General features: G+C 49.2%; 1 protein-coding gene and 1 long non-coding RNA gene across 2 annotated transcripts; both read right to left on the bottom strand.

The window, feature by feature from the left end:
- Positions 1–205: 205 nt before the first annotated feature.
- On the bottom strand, positions 206–21,386 carry LOC122369164. Its single transcript, XM_043343667.1, has 11 exons — positions 21,097–21,386; positions 20,565–20,688; positions 10,376–10,703; positions 9,838–9,950; positions 9,505–9,643; positions 8,947–9,105; positions 8,497–8,661; positions 6,129–6,300; positions 4,133–4,242; positions 926–1,097; positions 206–580 (listed from the first exon to the last, which is right to left on the bottom strand). Exons 2-11 carry the CDS (start codon positions 20,678–20,680, stop codon positions 399–401), a joined length of 1,656 nt encoding a protein of 551 aa, XP_043199602.1. The 5' UTR covers positions 20,681–20,688; positions 21,097–21,386; the 3' UTR covers positions 206–398.
- Positions 13,917–14,649, bottom strand: LOC122369165. The gene is made up of 2 exons (XR_006254362.1): positions 14,502–14,649; positions 13,917–14,067 (listed from the first exon to the last, which is right to left on the bottom strand). It is a non-coding gene; the product is annotated as an uncharacterized LOC122369165 (long non-coding RNA).
- Positions 21,387–22,828: the final 1,442 nt, after the last annotated feature.

The following is a 22,828-nucleotide window of genomic DNA, read 5'->3' on the forward strand; positions in this document are numbered from 1 at the left end:
TTTGGGATTTGTGGCCCCCCTGATGGATTCCCCGCATTTTGGCACTAGGATTTTCGATAGAGGACACCATTCTGCACCTCTCCACCAAATTTCAGCGAAATCGTAGGGGCCGTCGATCCCTGCTGAATCCCTGCTGAACCCCTGCTGAATCCCTGCTAACTTCCGTTACATTAACAAACTTGCGACCAGGCAAAAACTAAATATCGAAACTCGTACGTATACCTATGTAAACTGGCTGACAATTATGTTGCCTATTCATCCACTGTGTTCTGCAAATCGCAAGGCACAAATCATACCCTGTCAATGCTGTATCGACTGTCAACATCTCAATGCATCTCTCAGCAACCCTTTATCGCAGTTAAGCCAATCCAGCGTGGGTAACACAAGCCTATGCAGCGCTACACCGAGTTGAGGAACAGGTTCATCAGCACGTCCGTGTAGGTGGCGAGCTGGACCATGCCGTAGGTGGGCTCAGCGGACTGCCCCAGCGCGCGGTTCACCAGGTCGATGGGGATGCCGAGGTTGTAGATGGTGTTGTAGCTCTCCGTGATCCGTCCCACCTCGTCAGGAGCCAGGTACCCTGCCGGAGGGACGGTAGTTAAACGGTTTTATATAACGATTATTTTCATAACAATTTATCCTCTCAGATACGATCGTATAGCCAATGGGGAAGAGAGGCGTTATACAATAGGTAAGGCACAATCCGCTATCCTACGTCCTCTGAAGTAAAAAAAAACTACTGTTATCCATCGTGGCGTGTGTTCAATTACATAAGCTTCATTTAAATGATTTATTCGAGCCTTCGAGTTGGCGGGCCCTGTCGAGCCACAAACGGGTCCGTAACTGGGCCCTTCGGCCAACAGACCCGGCCAGTGTCGTTTTTCCCGATTGGCGGACCAGCTGTTACGCTCGGCCGGCCGCTCACCTCCGTCCTCTGCGCCGCTGAGGCCCAGTGTGGTGACCAGGTGCTGATAATCCGCCATCCACTGGTCGCGGTCAAACTCGGGGGTCGGTGGCGACGGCGGGTAGGCGGTGTCGTACGGTATCGCCCCGGCACTCTCCGGCCGAGCTGAGTTCTCCGGAACGCCTTCCGGCTCCTGCGGCAGTGTCGGTGGAATGGGGTAGTTTGGGAACGGCTCAACATCGCTAACAGAGACACACACACCATAACAGCGGACTAAGCATGAGTGAGAGCGGAATGAATAAATACTGAAAATTATAGACGCTAGCTTTCCGGAAAAGTGCGTAAGACAGACAGTAAGCCCGTTATTTTGTCGCGTACCTAAACCGTGGCTAAAATATGCTCCTTACGACACGATTTAAATACTAAATAGTAAATTTGATTAATGTTCTAAAATATCACAACAAATATCCAAGCTGGGATTAATGTGGCTTAAAATGATTCCACATGTAAATATAGGAGAGTGAATGCTTCTTCTTTTTTTGTTCCGTAAAGACTGCCGAAACAAGTGAGCACTGCGCGCCGGCTTCAGTAGGCTGGTGGGTAGGCTGTGCCGCAATACCGCCGAACGCCTGTAGGTAGACTGTGCCGCATTACATGGCGGCGGCCGGCGCAGTCTATTGACAGGCAAACCGATTGCCGCGACGATCATTCGGACATGCGCGTTGCACATTGCATATGAAAAGGCTTCATACATGAACACTGGCGGATCCAGGCTTGCGTTTTGGGGGGGGCCAACTCATGCAGGAGCCAAACCTAGGGTACCCCCAAATCCTGTTTTCTCATCGGATTTAGGCCACTTATTTTTCGTCACAGCCCTGACACTATGAATTTTTTTTTAACTAAAAAGAAAAATATATAAATGGTAGCCCACCCGACCCATGCCTTTATATTACTTTGTAAACACTTACCATTGTTTTTATCGACCAGTTAAAGGGACCCTCCCACCTTAACATTAGATTTGAGCTGAGATAGCCAAAATGGGGTCCCTGGCTCACAATTACCGGTTTCGGCACGCACTCACAACATCGAGAAATGCCTTAAATCGGAAATATTGAATTTCAAAATTGCAGCATTTTGATTCAGAGGGGCTAATGCTTTTGGATACCCCTCTGAATGTGTGACGTCAGCGGAGATCTAATGATTTTTTAATATTTTACTAAAACGTTTGGTAGCATGCGGTGGTATAGGCTGCTTTGCGCGCAACAAATGCCGCACTTTCAAATAAAGTCGCTAGGAACAGCAGCGGATATCCCAAAAAGTAAACAAAAATAAAAGTCTAATCTCTTGAAAACCGGTGAATATTTTTCGATACAATTTGGTAGATATTCGTTTTCGCCCTTTCTGAACCTAGCGACATCACTTCATGCCAATTCATTAACTTTTTTGAAGGTGGGAGCCGGGAGGGTCTCTTTAACCCGCTTCGAGTCAGTGCTTGGGTCCCTTTGCGGGCCGGGAGGTGGTAAAACAGCCCTGTCTAACTCGGCTCCTGGGCCACGCCCTGATTGAACTATGTTTCATTGTCGTTTGGGGGAGGGGAAAAACGGGCCACTTTAGGCCTCTGGGAAAGGGGCATGGCCCTAAATGCCCCCTCCCTGGATCCGCCAGTGTAAGAAGAGACCATTGGAGCTGCAGTTGGGTACCTCAGACATCAGGGTACGCCCTCAGATGTATGTATAGGACTCGCATGGAGACCTCTTATGCTCTGAAAGGACCCAAAGGAGCCTGTCTATATGGGCTCCCGGAGATAGACGTGGGCCCTCATGAGCCCGCCAGAGCCCCAATGAGGGATAAGTGAGGGATACCAAGTGCCTGCAATTGCATATTGCATAAGCCATAACGCCTTTACAAATCAATATATTATGCATCAGTGGCAGATCAAAGGGGGGCCACATGGGTCATGACCCCCTTGGTGCCCGGGGGCACCACAGGCCTGTCAGGGGCACCACCGGCCTAGTAGGGGCACCACCAGCCCGCCAGGGGCACCACAGGCCTGTGAGGGGCCCCACAGGCTTGTCAGGGGCACCCCAGGTCTGTCAGGGACACCAGAGACCTGCCAGGGGCGCCGCCGGCCTCGCAGGGGCACCATGGGCCTGTCAGGGACACCAGAGGCCTAGCAGGGGTACCACAGGCCTTACAGGGGCACCTTGGGCCTGTCAGGGGCACCACAGTCCTGTCAGGGCCCAGGGGCACCAGCGGCCTAGCAGGGGCACCACAGGCCTGCCAGGGGCACCACCGGTCTAGCAGGGGCACCATGGGCCTGTCAGGGGCCCCACCGGCCTCGCAGGGGGCACCACCGGCCTCGCAGGCATCACGGCATCACGCAGGGGCACCTTGGGCCTGTCGGGGGCATCACGGGCCTGTTGGGGGCACTTTAGGCTTGTCAGGGGCACCACAGTCCTGTCAGGTCCCAGGGGCATCAGCAGCCTAGCAGGGGCACCCTAGGCCCGCCAGAGGTACAGCCCACCGCTAAAGTAATGTAGGGTTTTACCAAACTCAACGGTTGGCTTTGACTGGCGATTGTTTAATGCGAAGTGATTGAAAAGAAGATGTCAATAGCTAAAGTTGCAGCTGCAAGGGTGACGATACATATAAGCTACATTCAAAGTTTCATTGTAGTCTGGCTAATCGTTCCTAAGCTTCAGAAGCAGAACATACCAATGACTGAAACCCTACATTACTTCTGCTGTGGACTGTACCACAGGCCTGCCAGGGTCCAGGGGCACCACAGGTCTAGCAAGGGCACCACGGGCCTGTCAGGGGCATCTCAGGCTCCCGTGCCCCCCCCCCCCTCCCCCCAGATCCGCCAGTGATGCCACACCACGCGAAACACCGCCAACTACCAGCTTCCGCGCCATAAACACGTGCCAACAACAGTCTTTTTTTTTAAGGTCGACTCCGCTCGCGCAACTTTTGACTGACCCTCACTGCTACTATATTGCTTCCATATTATGCTGTGGAAAGCTTTACTTCACCAAGTGGCTAAAAACCTCCATCAAGGTATATTTTCTTAGCAATTTTTCTGGCGTTTTGGGGGGGCCAAACAGGCCACTTTAGGCCTTTGGGGGGGGCCATGGCCCCCGTGGCCCCCCCCTGGATCCGCCAGTGTACATGAAGTGCACAATCCACATACACTTTATCTAAGGACGGTTTTGCACTTTTTCTCCAAACCTGGTCGGCCAGCCGCGGCTGGTAGGCGGGCTGGGGCGGCCGGTAACCGGAGTTGGAGATCACCGGAGGCGGTTCCTTTGGCCGTCTCGGACGGTGGTTGTTCCCGATACCTGAAATTGTGTCTCGAGTTTCAATTCAGACGTTTCCAGGGCCTATTTTAACATGTTAACTGGGGGGGCAAATGCCCCCGCACTCAACAGAATTGCCCCCCTAGTCGTCGAGATTTGCCCACTATAAAAATGGGCATAAAGGAACAGGGTGACAAACATACTACGGAACTACTGTGACTTGTTTTGCAATGGATATCAAATGAGTCAGTCTGTAAGTAATGACCAGTGGTGTATCTAAGGGTGGGTCATATGGGTCATGACCCCCACCCTCTTGGGGCCCAGGCCGGGACACCACAGGCCTGCCAGGGGCACCACCGGCCTGTCAGGGGCACCACAGGCCTGTTGGGAGCACCATCAACCTAGCAAGAGCACCACAGGTCTGCCAGGGGCACCACAGACCTGCCAGGGGCCCCACCAGCCTCGCAGGGGCACCACCTTGGGCCTGTCAGGGGTACCACCACAGGCCCGCCAGGGACACCATAGGCCTGCCAGAGGCACCATAGGCCTAGCAAGGGCGCCACGGACCTACCAGGGGCACCAGAGGCCTAGTATGGACACCACATGCCTGGCAGGGACAACACCGGCCTCGCAGGGACTGGGACACCTTGGGCCTGTTAGTGGCACCACGTGCCTGTCGGGGACACTCCAGGCTTGTCAGGAGCACCACAGTCCTGTCGGGGCCCAGGGGCACCACCGGCCTCACGTGGACACCACCGGCCTCGCAAAGGCATCATGGGCCTGTCAGGGGCACCACGGGCCTGTCGTTGGAACTTCAGGCTTGTCAGGGGCACCACAGTTCTTTCAGATGCACCGGCGGCCTAGCACCATGGCACCATGTTTGGCCGAGGTCGCGATTCGGCGTATGTCGCCTCGCATTAGCCGCGCGTTTGCAGTCTTTTCGTGGTTTCAAACGTTCAAACATGGGATATGATGTTGCTCCCATGCATTAGGGTGGGTGTCAAGATCACCGGAAGGTCAGGTCAGATCATTTACCTTTGATGACCTCGGTTCACATTTTCGAGTTTTATATGTTTCAAGGCTAGTTTTTGGAGCTGAATTCGAATTAAGCAACCATTTGACCATTTACGAAGTAGTTTTGGTGCCTTCGTAACATGTTACGAAGCTGTCAGAGGCGGTTGCCACCTACTACGAATACCCGGCAAAACCCTTACTGGTTGACCTGACCTGACCTGACCTGGCCTAAATGCATGAAGACATCATCTATGATCATAACTAACATGATATTCGTGATCAGCACCCCGAAAAACCATAGCAGCCACTCTTTACGACGCTCTAACAGGTCCCGATTTTCCCGACTTTTGGGTCAATGACCTGACCTGGAAGGTCAACCGATGACCTAGGACCTTAAAATTGGGTATAATCGGCTTCCTTTCATCACGGGCAACACGGTCGTTTTTTTCCGCGAAGCTCTAGCTCGATCAGGGGCGAAACGGCAAGGGGGAGGGTCCATTGTCCAACGGACCCCCCCCCCCCCCCTATACGCTCGCTACTGGAAACACCAATACGGGCGAGGGTTAATGGATTATTAAAGACAATTTTCCAGGTTGCCCCCCCAGTCAAATTCCCTTAAAATAGGCTCTGGACGTTTCTTTATCGGTACAAATATGTACATCATTCAAAAGCAAACTATCTGAATTTCTTATCCTACTTGTTTCCAACACCTGAAATTATGCCTCGAATTTCAGTGCATCCGTTTCTTTATCTGTACATACAAATATATACATCATTCAAAAGCAAAATGATTTACTGCATTCCTATACACTTCCTGATCCACATATTATTATGTTAAACCACTTGAAGCATTTGAAGCATTTAAAGCAATTGATATTCCTGATGTCTTCCCACTATTCCGTCCCACCACTGACCCTGAATACTACCGCTGGCCCGGCTGGCGCCCGGTGAGGCCCTACCCAGGTACGCCGTCAGCTTGTCGATGTCACACAGGCCGTTACCCTGTTTGTCTGTGGCCGTACACAGCCTGGCCAGCAGCTCCTGTGGCATGTCCTCCAGCCCGCAGCGGTGCAGACCCGTCTCTACCTATAGGGGATACATAAATAATAGTGATTGTTCTAATTGAAAGTCCCAACCCTCGGATACTCTCAGCTCAGTTCCGCCTGTCCAGTTTTGTGACGTTTTTACTATATATTAAGAGATATTAACCTTACTCTCATATTAGCCAAACGATATAAAAAAAATCAAAACGACAAAATACAAAATACTGAGGCAGGGCCGAAACTGTATTTTGTATTTTTGAATTTTTATGTCTTTTTAAATTTGTATATCTTTTGGCTAACATAAGAGTAAGGTCTCTTATCTCTTATCTCTCTTAACCCGGCAGTTGCTGGGGTATTTCGCCACCCACCGTTTGCTGGGGGGGGGGGTGGCGTTAAACGCCCCCAGCCGATAACTCGAGAACCAATAGGCGCAGCGAAACGCACGAGGCGGCAAACGAAAGAGCGCGACGAGACGCTTCAGATGAGTATTTTAAAGTTGAATTTTGAGGTCACAGGTCGGGTCAAGGTCAGGTCAAACACCTGAAATCGGGCTTTCAGTAGCATGGACTTCAGGACTTCGCAAATCGCAATGGGCGCCTCTCGCCATAAACTCTGTCAAAACGGTGCACAATCCATCTTATAAGGCCTACAATAGTGTCAGCTCCATGTAGGGGTCAGTCAAGCATAGGTCAGGGTCAAGGTCAGGTCAACCGGGTAGGCACATATCCCCGAAAATCAAAACTGATATTCGCAGCCTGTGACACATGTTTTATATGTAAATTTGGGGCGTAGAACACGATGGTGACATTCCTTTTATCATATGTCTACGTGTCTGGCTCAAAAAGTTCAATTTAAGAAATTCATGTATCATGGTCGTGAAGTAGTCACGAAAAATTGCCAAGATTTAGTTCAAGATTATGGAAAATGCGGAACGATAATCAATAATCGAAGATAGCCATTTGATTGATCATGGTATTGGCAGTCTAATGGCGTTTACAGCATGTCTGTATGTCTATTCTGTGATTTTATATGATTTTTTGAACATATGCCGTTTTTGGTCGAAAACTCAGAAATCATGACGTCACTAAAACCTCGATATCTCAAAAATGTTCCGACCGATTTTTTTGAAACTTTGTCACAATAAACTTTCAATCAATTCCCTACAGGTACCCAAAATTTGGCGCGCCTGCGGCGCGCCGTTTTTATGCTATGGCCCGGCAAAAAAAGTGGGGGCGTTTAACGCCCCCCCCCCCCCCCCCCAGCAACTGCCACTACGTGGATGTTGTAACGAGCCTTAATAAATAAATAAATAAATAAATAACTCGCGGGTTAACTCTCCTCTTATCTTATCTCTTATAATAGTCACAACGTCTCTCAAAACTGTGCTCAAACCCTTTGTGACGTTTTGTTAATTCTTAAATCTAAGTGACCGAAGCGACACATTATAAGACCACTCGTTAGGCGGTACGGGCGGACATCGATAGCAGCGCCTCTATCGGTCACTAGGGAAAGCTGGGCTGTAGGCGACGAAATACCGGCTTACTTGTCACAAGTTAAATAGGTTTATAGACATCCGTCTTGTGAAAAAGTTGAACTTTTGCCTTCAATATTTCTACAGGCAATTTTAGAAGTGCTCTCACATAGATTACAAAACCGTTTAAATTATTTTATTCACTTCAAGCCTTCCCTATTGTTCTTGATGATGCAGGAACTATTTCTAATTAGTGTTTCTAGCTAAGCAAAAGAACATATTGTGCAAACGACGAAAAAAGCATAAATGGAAGATTTTAAATGCAATTTTCTGTAACAAATAATGGTAAATTCTCTACACATCAAGGAAAAGGTGCATGCTAACTGATAATTTAAAGTTCTTGGGGCCAGTTGGTTTCTTCTTTTCTTACGTCGCCCCAATGGCCGCGAATACACTTGTGATAACGCCTATCGTTTTAGCCACTTTTACCATATAAAAGTAAAACGTGAATAAAATCGTTCTCATCATTCTAGCTTCGTAAGTATTTCGCTTAAAACGTCTCTGCTTCCGATGGAGGGTAAGAATAACAACCGACTTATTCGGAAAGAATGAACATATGGTGTTCTACCTGAGGCGCTTCAGACGGTTCGCCCCTATATACGTTTAATTTATTTAAAGTTAATAAGTGTTCGCGATTATATAATTTATTTGGCGCATTAGGCATTTATTACTTTTATATCCCGGTGAGAGGGTCAGAGCACACCTCACCTGTTGTGTGGACAGGAAGCCATTCCTGTCGCGGTCCAGGTCATAGAAGGTCCTGCTGAGCTGGTCCAGGTCCAGGGGTCGAGGTTTCAGGTAGGCGGCCAGGTCCTCCTTCAGCCGGGAATCGTCCCGCTCAGTAAACGCACGGCCGAGCCGCGGAGCCGGCGCCTAAACGGAAGGTTTTTTAACGTTTAATTATTTGATTATTATCAGTTAATTTCAATCACAAAAGAATGATCGTCGCGTATATACCTACATGACCCATACTACTGCATTAACACAGAAGACCACTCCCTAGAAAATTGCCAATGATGTCCCTCAATTACCGTACCAATGATCCTCAGTTACCGATCACTTGGACAGACCAATTACAAGTCAGCGCACTTGTATAGCTATTGGCCTCCCATGAGTGCATAAGGTAATGTAGATTAGTCTCTCCCCTGAGGCGGCTACCTGCGCTTTCGGCGGCGACTGTCCCTGAGGCGGCACCGTCCTGCTCGCCTCCAGCCGCACCGAGCTCAGATACTGGATCAACTTCTCGTAACGAACGGCCTCCGACGACTCGGAGAACTTTGTCACCAGACTGTCCTCCGCCTCCGGAGTCAGCGTCAGCTGCCGGCAGCGACATCGGAACATCGGAACCTCTTTTAATCTATTGCGTGAATGCTTATCGTTCCTTCATATTATCATTCGTCGCTCTCTAATACGGGTATTATCGCTCGCACAGGACTTTTAACTCCAGAATGGTTTTAACCGGTCTATTATGGCCCGGTCCAAGATGGGTCTTGTGTGGTCCGGTCCAATCCGGTCCGGTTCCGGTGTGGTCCCTTGTGGTCCCGGTGTGGTCCGTACCTGGTGTTTGTGCAGGGTGTGCCGGAGGTGGCTTGGTGTCAGCACGCCTCCCGATCCCGGTCCTTGTGCGGTCCCCTGTGGTCCCTGTATGGTCCCCTGTGGTGCCGGGCCGGTGTCGTTACGTATGGTCCCGGTCCCGGTGTGGTCCGTACTCCGTACCTGGTGTTTGTGCAGGGTGTGGCGGACGTGACTCGGTGTCAGCACGCCATCCCGGTCCCGGTCCAGAGTCCGCAGTTCGTTCAGAATCCGCTGCACCCGCCTCTCGTGAAGCAACTCAGAGCTACGGTACAGCTCGTTTCTGAAACCATCAAACGGCCACCCGGATACTGAAATAGCGAGTGGTGAATACGAATAGTGGGTGACGTATGGTGTTATTCTTCATGCCAAATTTTTCCAAACGTGTGCCGATAAAAATTGTAGCGTTATCGTTTCACACTTGTGCATTAACTCTGTTGTGACGTCTACCGATCACATATTTACTGTTTAGCTTACTTGAGCGTGATTTCCTGGAGCTCGCCCAGCTTCTTGAGCTGTTTGCTGGAGCTTGTTGGGGTGATAGGAGGTAGCACCGAGAAGCTGGCATTCATAGCACCGCCGGTTACATCCTGAAAACATGCAAAGAGCATCGCTGGGTGCAGACGGACTCACAATGGCTATATTACAGCGATTATACGGCCTATTATGAGCTTATTTTTGGCACACACCACATGTTTTATTACGCTTATGAGCATTGGATAAAATACAAACAACTAAACTTAGGTTGCATTACTTAGACTCGGCAGCCCTCTACCTAAGCCTACCCTCTACCTCTACCTCTACCTAAGGATCGCGTCCCATCGGGGATGCGCTTCTTCGCGTGGAAAGAATCGACTGCAAATGGCCCGGTTTAAAACTTCAATCAACTTAGCACCCCGTTAGGGCCGCTGGAGCTATGTCTTTACGAACGACGTAATGCCTCATTATTAAAATGCACACGAAAATAGGTCACAGGCAACTATTGAAGGACTGCTGCATGCGGCCGTTCGCCTACCGAGGTGCGGCGCGGCGCTGATCGGGAGTAGGTGACCTCCGGCTGGCGGGCGCCCACGATACTCTGTCCGGCGCCCTGTGCCTGCGGCGGGTTACTCGGTGTGACCTGCGGCCGGCCGGCAGTGGTGCCCCCAGCTCCGGTCACCAGTCGCTCCGCCGGCACCCGCTGCGGACTCTCCGCCGGCGGTGGGGGACGGTACTGCGAGTTCGCGCCGCCGCCGCTAGGTGTCACTCTGATGGTCGGGTTCTGCTCCACCCGCACCTGGCTCCGGAGCGGGTCGGCCGATCGGCTCGGCGGCGGCCGGTACGCCTGCTGCAGTCCGTTGTCTCTGCGGTGACAGGGACACGTGCAAGGGGCATGATAGTCGGTGTGTTTTCACTAACACTGACACCAGTGATGACAGGATTTTTATCAGGATTAGTTATTATCGGACACAGGTAGCGCCGACAACGTCCACACCTGTCCATCGACCCTGCACAGGCCGACGATCAATCCTCATCGTCACCATCCGTTTGTATCATGGCATAACTGCACGTCGGCAAATATTGCCCGAGCGTCTGTAATGACCTCGAACTTTCGTACGTACGTATGCCGTCGCCGCCGTAAGTAATGTGTGCGCGGAACGCAGAGCCTCGCCTTAGTACCTCAGCGCAACACTGCCCATTGCCCCAACTAGGACTGCAATGGCAAATGTTATGTCGTGAAGGTGATGGATACTGATGAGTGTGGCGCCTTTATGCCTAAACGTGAATGTAATCGCCCGCCTACGGCTGTTGTTTGTTTGCAGGAATTCGGGTGGTCGCCGGTGGATGCAGGTTTGTCCAGGGTGATCGGTGGGACAGGACAGTCGATCGTTGCCAGGTTACAGACAGACCGGACCAGGCCATGATCCGAACACCACCTGCTGCGAGCAGCTGTCAAACTACGTCAGCAGGTACCGGTCGAGGGCAAGTGTCAAACAAAGGTCAGCATCGGATGTGACAGCTTACGGCATAGCAGAGTGAAATGTGAACTAAGGTCGGGTATGAGGAATTAGTTAGATGGGTTAGCGTCTAAGTTTCGTCAGACCCAATACCATAGGCGCGGGAGCCGGGGGGGGGGGCAGTGGGGGTAGCTTGCCCCCCCTAACTCTGGGGCCGTGGGGGCGGTGCCCCCACAGCTTTGAGACGGAATACCACACTTTTTTTGCAAATGTTTTCTTTTTTTGTTGAAAAAGCCGAGGGGTGAAAAATAAGTGGCCTAAAACCGGTGAGAAAACTAGATTTGGGGGTACCCTAGGTTAATCTCTATTATGGTGTGCCCCCCCAGTCGGAAAGTAGTTCCCGCGCCCCTGCCCAATACGGCTTCATACGGAAAGAGGCATCAACGTGCAAAAGTCCACCAAGATGAGTTTTCTTTTTACCATTAGAATTTTGCTCTGTAAAATGTCCCGTCAAATAAAACCGTTTTAAAATATCAGAAAGTTTTCCTTCTGTTAAGTCTTATATATTACTGACCGGGCCGACGAAATTATTTGGAAACGAGGTTTGCAAAATTGACGGAGGACCGAGTGCGGAGCACGAGGGCCGGAGTCAGATTTTGCAAGCCGAGTTTCCAAATAATTTCGTACGGCTGAGGTCAGTAAATATATTCCTGCCCGGGGCCGGGATGATTCAATAAATGTCACCGAGGTTTTTTAGCGAAAACTCCGAGGGCCGTTAGGCCCGAGGTGCTTTTCGCTAAAAAAGCGAGGTGACATTTATTGAATTCCCAGCCTTAGGGCTGGAAGGCGTTTCCCATACCTGCCAAAAAGCTCACAACTATAATTGATAGTGACGTCAGCAGCCGTGTGGTTCAACGCGTTTAACCACACCCCTTGAACCACACGGCTGGCAATATTAAAGCACTGCATTAAAGGGACCCTCCCACCTTAACATTAGATTTGAGTTGAGATAGCCAAAATGGGGTCCCTCCCTAGTGAAAAAATCCTTAAGGACAGTCCTATGTGTTTCTTCAGGACGATCCTTAACAAAATCCTTGTACGAAATTGATACACAATCCTTAAGGATTTTGTTAGAAATTCCTTAAGGATTCTGCGGAAAATCCGTAAGGATTTTTAGCTAAATCCTTAAGGATCTCTAGCAATGTCTTTAAGGACATTGGTAATAATCTTTAAGGACTTTGTGGTTTTTCCTTAAAGATTTTGCTACAAATCTTTAAGGATCTTGGCGACAATCCTAAAGGATTTTGAGCAGGGATGCGGAGCCGGAGCCGGAGTCGGAGCCGGAGCCGCCGGAGCCGGCATATTTTGCCCGGAGCCGGAGCCGGAGCCGGAGCCGTGAAACAATATAGCCCGGAGCCGGAGCCGGAGCCGGAGCCGCCAAAAAAGGGGGCGACTCCGGCTCCATTTTATTTTTATTTTTTTTTGAAGAGGAAAAAAATAATTGACTTAGTTCGGTTTGACAGTACAAGGCAGTAAAACATATGGTACTATTGGTCTCAAGATAAGGGCCCAGGCGACCTGTAGTTTTGATGCGGTGAATACCCTCACCCTCGCCACAACTCGAGTGGGGATGGCGCTGGCTGGGAGGAGGGGTGCACTCGGCCCGAGTTGTGGCGAGGGTAAGGGTATTTATTCACCTCATCAAAACTTCAGGTCGCCTGGGCCCTTATCTTGAGACCAATATACGTCATGGGCCATCAAATGAATGAAAAAAGCCGAATATCCTCAGTGTCCCACAGTACGCAATCAACTTCCTGTCTGCTCCTCCCCCCCCCCACGTCTACTGCATCCCCAGAACATGAGGACCGGTCATCAGGTGACGGCCATTGTTTTGAAGCCAGTGCTGGGAGTCGCAGTCCATTGCACCGTCTCTTCCCACCTCCCCCGCCCCCCCCCCCCCTCCACCCCCCAATGCAGCCGAGACGGGTGTCAGCTTACGATGGTTCAGTGAACTCCGATTCGCGGCGACTGCGTTTCCAATGCCATCGCTTCCTAGACCTTTGTTCTGCCAGTTCTCTCCGAGGTGCGTTTGCGCGGGAACGCGGTGAGCCGGTAATGGCAAAGAGTAACGCGTATAACCAATCCAATTTTTCTTCCACCCGTATTTAATTGATTGCATAGGGGATGTACTGAGTCGGAGTCGGAGCCGCCGGAGCCGGACCATTTTACTCGGAGTCGGAGCCGGAGCCGGAGCCGCCATAACATTTCACCCGGAGCCGGAGCCGGAGCCGGAGCCGATTTTTTTCTCCGGAGTCGGAGCCGGAGCCGGAGCCGTCTGAACTTTCCACGGCTCCGCATCCCTGATTTTGAGGCTATTCCTCAATGAACGATATATAAATCCGTAAGGATCAAACCCTAGCAAACACATTTGTACGGTCTCTGGTGCTATATTTTTTACTTAAAACAAGCACATTTAGCCATTTTTCATTGCCAGGAATGGAGCAGCCGCCAACCACAGGCGACCGGGTATACATATACATGGAGCTCTAGGCATTCGCAGGTTGCAGCTGAGGCTCCGAGAAATATAAGCCGAGGACTTCCGAAAAACATATTTACATACATGAAGATAAGTCTACACTTTTTCGAGTCAGCCACGCTTCAGATATTATCACGTCACACGTCCTCGGCCGCCGCTCCTCCGCCATCCACATTCTACACATCTTGAGCGGTTGAGTCGCCCGTCGCCTGTCCAATCTTGCCTCCTGCGTTCCTGTAACAAGCCGGATATTCATATGTAATAACAGTAATATACTGATCAACAATACCTACTCAAAGGCTCACGAATTCTACTCTTAGGCTTAGACTGCAGTCCCAGCCAAAGAATATTGGTGAGCCTTTGAGTAAATTCAGTTCAGTCATTTCCAGCTTAGATGCCTGTGTATGTTCATTTAGCAATGCATCACATATGCACCTACGTCCTACTACCCTGAATCCATTCTATTATACATATTTACCTGGGCCTCGTTCCAAGGCATGACGCTAAAAGACGCTACCGGTAGTAGTACTTTCATTTGCCGCAGCCAAATGAATGACGACGACGATCGCCATTAATTGAAGTGAACGTTTCAGCGCCGGTTTTTGTATCTATCAATACAATAACTAGGATCAATTATCTCATTGATACACAGCATGGCAGAAACTTACATGCCCCGAAGAGGAGACGGCAGGTACGGCACAACACACTCAACAGACTCGTCCGCATCCCGCGAGCGGCAGCGGCACAATGCGACAGGGGGACGCGCGGTCTCCCCTCTTGCCGGAGGCGAGGATCAGACCGCCCGCTGCCGCCCGTACAGTCTTTAAAACAGTCAGCGGTCGCCAAATTCCAGTCGGTACGGTCTCTGAAAGAGCACAGCGCAAACACTGTGGCACCGGTGGCACTAAGGCCATACAATACATGCATACTGTGGCACTTGGTTGAGATACCAATAGGTACTTTTTATCAGAACTATTCGTCTATCCGATTTGGAGTCTGGGTGAACCCAGCGTGGATATTTAGGTGACCACCCCAGCTGAATATTAATTCTAATTAAGATAGCCAAATTGTTATCCCTGGCTCACAATCACCGGTTTTGGGACTCACAATATCGAGAAATGCCATAAATCGAAAATATTTAATTTCAAAGTTCAGCACAAAAGTGGGGGCAAGCTGCTCCCACTACCTCGCTCGCATCTCGGTTCCCGCGCCTATGATGATAACGAACGCTGCTTTGGTCCGTCACAAAGTTTTTACATGCCGTATATGTCATATGGCTAAGAAATTATCGGATACGGAGCACGGAATAATAGTAGGGATGATTCAATCACTCCATAATGATTGACGTACTGGCTGCATCGGCTATCCTGAAGGATTAAGCGACACTAGCAAGTAGCAATTTCCTTACGGAATACTGAGCGATCCTTAAGGATACCAAACATCGCCCTAAAATCCTTACGGATCGGCGAATGCGTCCTTAAGGATTTAAGAGGGTCCGTAGAGTCCTTAAGGATTTCATATCTGATCCTTATGGGTCCTTATGGATCCTTAAGGATTGTGGGGATTCTGGCGAAATCCTTAAGGACTTTTTCACTAGGGCTGGCTCACAATTACCGGTTTCGGCACTCACAACATCGACAAATGCCTTAACCCTCGCCGGCCGAGGGGGGGGGGGGGCGGGTGCCGCCCCCCCCATAGGGTTTTTTCGCGATAGCTCCAAACACGCTGGCGATAGAGAGCTGAAACTTGGCATACCTGACCTTTGATCCAAGCCGCATCTTTTGACACCAACCGCATTTTTGAGTCAGGTCAGGTCACTGACCTATGACGTCATAAGTGAACCTCTGCACGGTCTTCAGATGTCGCAACTTCGCAACGCCCTCACTGCCAGAGGAGATGTCACAGGGAAATGAAACTTGCAGGATCTAGTATCCATTATGAGTCCCACAACTTGTATATCTCGGATTTTTCCTAAAGGTCATATGAGGTCAGGTCATTTTCGTGACCTCACCATTATAAGTCAATGGGGAAAAATGAAAACTGCTATTCTGGCGCCGGGAACGATCTCCAACTATCTCAAGCACACAGAATCGTGATTTTATGCACTCCTTGCAAGGTTAGATGCGTCACTTTTGCAATGTTGACCTTGCGTGATGTCATTTATGACGTCATCAAGGTCATATTAGTTTTTCGTCAATAACTCTTGATCAAATTGAGCTAGCGAGTCGGGAAAGCCACCAATGGACTCAGGAAGACCTGCCGAATCGAATGATATGCGACATGACCCCTTTCGACCAACTTCGTGACCTGGGGGTGCTGACCTGACCTTGACCTGAGGTCAACACCCCAAGTTGACCTGACCCGGACAAAAAGTATATCATTCGACGCGCCTGAGCGAGACGAACACGATGCTGCCAAAATCGGCGCTCTGCGGCCGTTTTTTGCGAAGTTATTCACCAAAAACTGAACCGTACCTTGGGGCACTTGACCTGACCTCAGAGGTCACCGGTTGACCTAGGACCTTAAAATCGGGTACCAATCTCTGCGTCTCGTAACGGCGCACACGCTCGTTTTTTCCGCGACGCGCTAGCTCCACCAGGGGCGAAACGGCGAGGGGGGGTCGTACCCGCCCCCCCCCCCCCCTCGGCCGGCGCGTATGTAGAAAACCAATAGGTCCGGCGAGGGTTAAATCGGAAATATTGAATTTCAAAATTGCAGCATTTTGATTCAGAGGGGCTAATGCTTAGGAATACCCCTCTGAATGTGTGACGTCAGCGCAGATATCTAACGATTTTTAAATGTTTGACTAAAACGTTTTGTAGCACGCGGTGGTATATGCTATTTGCGCGCAACATCTGCCGCAAACGCCGCACTTCTAAAATAAAGTCGCTAGAAACAGCGGAGATCCCAAAAAAGTAAACAAAAGTAAAAGTCTAATATCTTGAAAACCGGTGAATATTTTTCGGTGAAATTTGGTAGATATTCGTTTTCGCTCTTTCTGAACCGAGCGACATCACTTTCATGCCAATTCATTAACTTTTTTGAAGGTGGGAGGGTCCCTTTAAACTTTGAAAAGTGTGGTACAGTGCACGTGCCATTAAAATGCCTGGATGTCTCGATTTAATCATGCAATGTAGCAGGTATGGGAAAGATTTTTCCTACATGCCGCATACATGTGAAGTAGTTTTGACAGGTATTGGTTTGGATTTTGGTGACACTTTTATACAATTGTTTTGTCCATAATTTCCTAACAGTGATTGCGCTACTGCTGTGGATAAAGCTTTAAAGGAAATTTATAGAAGAAAATGCATCAAAATACCTTGCTTCAAAAAGAATCGCGTCTGAAAATATCAACTCAGAATGGCACAACAACTGGATATCCAAAGAACATAATGCATGAATAATTTACCACGACATAAGAACAAGAAGAAGGTATAATATTCCTAGTGATTAAACGTGAATTTTCCAGTGCTCTTGCAAGAATCTTTTATTTATTTATGTAATCGTACTTTGTTGATGCCCATGGCTAAACTTTCGTGAAATACATTATATTTTCCATATTTTGCATCTTTGTTTCGAGGAAAGGACTACAACTGTCAAATAATAACGCAATAACTTAGGCCCAAGGTATCAGTATTCAGTGGACATATCTAAGATAAGACAACAAGCGATAACAGATTTAGATTTTAGGCGCATATCTTACCATAATTTCGGCTTTGCAACCAATACAAAATATTTCAAAACCCTTGATAAGCAGAGCAGATATTTTTTTACCAAAAAATGTTAGTGTTCTAATTTTACGCGGCAAATATCATGCAATAATGATGTAAATTATACATTCGCTGTCAATTATACCTCTGCGCTAGTGCGATAAACTGTAGTTTAGAGGTCATTGCCCTGGGCAGTAAACCCGGGCAGTAAACTTTTGTTTCCTGCCCGGCCTATCAAATAACATGGCATTTTGACACCGACAGTTTCTTGGTCATAGTTTTGCTGCCCGGCTCGTGCTGTGCTTAAAGGAAATAGTTCACTTTTTAACATGGGTTTTGAACTGGAATAGCAGTTCCGTAGCTTGGGCTGAGACGAGCATAAATCAGGAGCTTTTACAGCCCAACGATCACCCTAGGCAAAGATATTCTATTTCTCGTCCCGAAAAAGGTGTCTTGCGTTGAGGATGTGTGCCTTGCATATATTTCCATCCAGTATGAAAAGAGCATGGGTCCCGAAAATTCTTCAGAAACTAGAGAAATTATCTACGAGAACTCTAGAGAAATTCTCGTACTGATCAATTAGGACATTCAGGGGAACATTATCAGATCGAGCAGATCGCCCAAATGCCGGTGGCTGCGATAATTTCTCTGTTTCCGAAGAATTTTCGGGACCCATGCTCTTTTCATACTGGATCGCGTGTGCCTTACAGAAACTGAAAAGTTCTTCCTATATCAAAATATAGAAAAAAATCTTTTGTTATAAAAAGGTTTTATTTTCTTTGCTGATTATTTTGAACATAAAAAATCATAAATCGTTGCAAAAAAAATAATTTCGTGAAAGTGAACTATTTCCTTTAACCCTATTCCTGGCGGGGGGGGGGGGGCCTCAGGAGCCCCCCCCCCTGAGGTTTTTTAGTTATTTCTCCCAAACGCGTTGAGCTAGGAAGCTCAAATTTTCTGACTTTTCCTAAAAGGCTTCTACGCAACATGTCTGAAAATTTTGAGTTGATTTGACCTCAGGTCAGGTCACCAGAGGCGTTTTGGTGACCCTACCTCAGAAAAGTTTGCAATCACGCCAGAGCTAGAGTTTTTGACCTATCAATTTCTTCTCTTCAGGGTTTAGTTAGGGTACCAGTATGTGCAATTTGTATATCTCGGAATTTTGATATCGGTGACCTAAGGTCAGGTCAATTTCGCGACCTCCCCATTATAAGTCAATGGGGGAAAAATCAACTCCCTGTTTTTACCACTAAAACGGGTCGGAATGGCCCCATATACCATACATGACTTCATATACGATCAACCTTCACTACCTTGAGGTCTGTTTTACTGTTGGGCAGCTGTGAGGTCATGTGACGTCATCAAAGGTCACCAAAGGTTTTTGGCCAATAACTCCGTACAGGAACAAGATACAGACACGTGGATGGTCTCATTGTGTTCAGCTCGTCAAGACGCATCGAATGATATACATGATGACCTCGAGGTCACGTGACCTGAGGTCAACCTTTGACCTTGACCTTTCGAGGTCAACATATATATCATTCGATGCGGATTGACGAGAGGATCACGATGTTGCCCTTAGTTTGTTCCTATCTTGACTAATTCGAAAGTTATTCGAGAAAAACTCTCTCCATATCTAGCGCCGCCATTTTGACTTTTTCGACCCCTGTGACGTCATCTTTGACCTGACCTGAAAATGACCTTAGTAAAAATTGTAGATCTTGGCCGTGCGTATCCGATGTCGTTTACTGCTTGTCGCTATCTTGCTTCGTTCTCGAGATCTCAGGGGGGGGGCCGAATCGGCCCCCCCCGCCAGTTTCTTGTCCCGGCGGAGCCCGCCAGGAATAGGGTTAAGACATACCCCGGCATGTAGGAAAGCGTGATTCCGTCTGTGCGGGATAATGTTAGGTAGGTATGTATCGGAATTAAAGCTGATAATACTGTATGTTTCATACGTCGGGCAAAAGGCACCATCGCGTAGAAGCGCTTTGAGTTCAGGCGGGTGCCAACGGCTCCCAAGCCGGTGAAGTGATTTCAGCGAAACGTACAGCCCACCGCAAAAGTAATGTAGGGTTTTACCAATCTCAACGGTTGGCTTTGACTGGCGATTGTTTAATGCGGAGTGATCGAAAAGAAGATGTCAATAGCTAAAGTTGCAGCTGCAAGGGTGACGATACATATAAGCTACATTCAAAGTTTCATTGTAGTCTGGCTAATCGTTCCTAAGCTTCAGAAGCAAAACATACCCATGACTGAAACCTCACGGCTCACATTACTTCTGCTGTGGACTGTACATACCTAATGCAGGTGTCAAATGTGTTCGGTTACGGGCTAACTTTCTGGAATTTGTTGGTAGGACTTCAATGTTTAATTTTGTGATACCAAAGTAATTCTTACCATACAACACCATAAAGAAAATAATAAAACATTTAAGTCATTGGTAGCACTGGGGCCATACAAAGCTTATAAAACGACACTTGACGTAGGTTAGTTTTAAGTAAGCCGTTTCACTCAAACCGGAAAAGTACTTACAGAATAAATTGTAAACGGGCAATTAGATAACGAGCATTGTGTTTAGAAGGTATGGGCAATTTACCTTCGCTACTGGAAAATGCGTTTCAGTTCAAGTACACGTATGTATTTTCAGACGTTTAACGTTCTTTTTTCTTTCCCGTTCGGTGAGATCCGAAAGTCATTTTGATACCGAATGTATAATATCTAGCACAATGCATAGTAGGTATGCAATTAAAATTTTCCATATATTTACCATTTATAATAAGACATATGGACTTATTCACTTCAGCGTAACGCTTTAGACGGCACTGGCAGTTCTGATCTTCAGTGCGATCGCGCCACAGAGGTAAACACGTTTCAGATCGACTGTTCCTTGGCCTTTTTCTAGGAAGCCTAAACGAAATAAAACGCAACACAGTGTAGGATGCAATAGACGGGCGGTTACCAACTGTCAGATCCCTGCCGTTTCCGTGGAGCCTGTCCACAGTGCCTACACGAAGAACTCACCCGTCCTGCCACACCACCACACGTCTGCCGCCGACAATTTTCACCTCGTAGCGCCGCTGCTCGGGTGCCGTCCCAGCCGGGTCCCTCTGCAAGCTGCGCTTTTCAACCAGGGGCATCGCCTCGCCTGCAAAGCAGTGGCATTGGTCACGCCACAGGTAAACTTATTAACTCGTACGTGGACGGAAATGTCGTACAGACAAACCACCCAAATATAGGCATGCTAGCGCAATAACGTAAAACGGTGTCCGCTTTATTAATCACATGGACCTGAGCTATGTAAAAAGAGCTCTGGGAATTTATCTCATTTAATTAGCATTGCCTAAATTATTCCTGAAAGTCAGGGAACCTAGCACCACCTACCTAACAAGTAACAATCGACAGGCTGCCCCATTATTATGGTATTCATACATTTATGCGTTTTTAACACGTAAAAGCCACGGGATTTGAGACTGTGTGTAAGAACAATAGGCATGCGGATAGGTAGAGTTGCGAACCTGAGGTGCGTAGATTGCAGTGGAAGTGAGTTACTCACCCTGCGAAGGTGGAGACGGACTCACTATGCTGTAGAAGTTTCGGCTTCTGATGGACGATCACCGGTGACTGATGGTAGAAGATCAATGCTCTCTGATAACAATTGATGAAAGGGCGCTGACGGGGGTGATCACCAGTCACTTATTTTGAGCGATCAGCAGTCACTGTTGTTAGACAACCAGCAGTTAATGTCGGTGGATTATCAATCACCAGTTATCTGCTTGCGGCAGGCGGCTTATCTCTGATGGTCAGCAATCGGGTATCACTGCAGGCGCTGCAGTGATCAGTAATCACTGGTGATAGACAATCAGGAGTCACCACTGATCTTAGACAATCAGCGATCGACGATTTTGGACGATCAGCGATCACTGATGGTGGACGTTCAGTGGTCACTGCTAGTGAGCAACCTGTTGTTCCACTGCTGATTGTCGCCCGCCGGGGCGGCGCCCCGTCGCCCCGATGGGCTCCACCGACCAGCCGACACTGTCTCCCGACACCTCCTGCAGGAAGGAGCCACCGAACAGTGCGCCGACGCACCCCCCCCCCCCACCCCCCCCCCCCCACCGCGGGTCCGATCGCTGGCAGGTGTCGCTATTGACGGTTTGCCCGCCAATGAAGTATGGATGCCACGGCTGCTGCCGCCGCCGGCGGTGCAGCCGTGGCCTTGGCGTGAGCCGTGCACAACAGTTGGAGCCCCCCCTCCCCATTGACCCCTCATTGCTCATTGACCGGCCTCAATGACGTAGACTGACCCCACCTGGTCGCGACCGCCGGCCTGGCGACGCCGCACCAACACAAAGGCGGCCGCGGCACTCACTGCTCCGAGCCGGATGTGTACCGTTCAGCGGCTCCCGTGGTCGTGCCGTGTAGGCCGCGACGGAAGATAAGTTGCCGAATCGAATCATCAACGATTCGGCAATGTCAGATACCTAGTAGTAGGTATGTGGACAATGGACATTGGACGCACGATTAACCGCAATGTAGGTAACTATCATGGGTGTCGATTTGTATACCTTTGGGGGTGCTGCAGCACCCCCAATGCTCAAATGAGCACCCCCAATGGTTTTCCGGGCACCCCCAATGATTTTGTCCCTCAATAACTCCCACTAACTCTGCTTGAGGAAAATAATTGTTCTGCAGTCTTTCACTAATAAAAATAAAACAATTGCGCAATTTACAAAGCATGAAATAAAGATGTAAAGCCAGAAAAGTTAGTTTTAAGAAGAAGATCGAAAAAAGACGTTAAGTTGTAAAGACACTGGTGTGGGTCCGTCGTACACGGGTGTCGGACCCTTAGAGCTGCTGGCGCGTACCCTTTACAAGCCAGCAGGGGGCTCCAGAGACCGGCGACGGGCCCTCAGAGGCCGGCTAAGGGCCATCAGAGGCCGGTGGTACCTTCAGAAACCCTGTGGGGTCGTCTTTAGAGACCGGAACGGACTTAGACGCCGATGGAGCCCTCAGTCGCCGGTGTGGGGCCTTCAAATGTCACCGGTGGCAGGGTGGCCGTCACATGCGCACTTGTGGGGCCTTCAGAAGCTACGATGTTGGGCCCTCAGAGCCACCGATATAGGGCCTTAAGAGGCACTAGTGTGGGACCCTCAGATATGGCAATGTGGGGCCCTCGGACTGGAGGCGCCGGTGTGGGGGCTTCACAGTCGCCGGTGACGGCCCTCACAGGCGCCGTTGTGGGGGCTCTCAGAGACACTGGTTTAGGGCCATCACAGGCGCGCGTG

This window comes from Amphibalanus amphitrite, unplaced genomic scaffold (assembly GCF_019059575.1).
Source record: "Amphibalanus amphitrite isolate SeventyFive unplaced genomic scaffold, NRLGWU_Aamphi_draft 001012F_arrow, whole genome shotgun sequence".
NCBI lineage: Eukaryota > Metazoa > Arthropoda > Thecostraca > Balanomorpha > Balanidae > Amphibalanus > Amphibalanus amphitrite.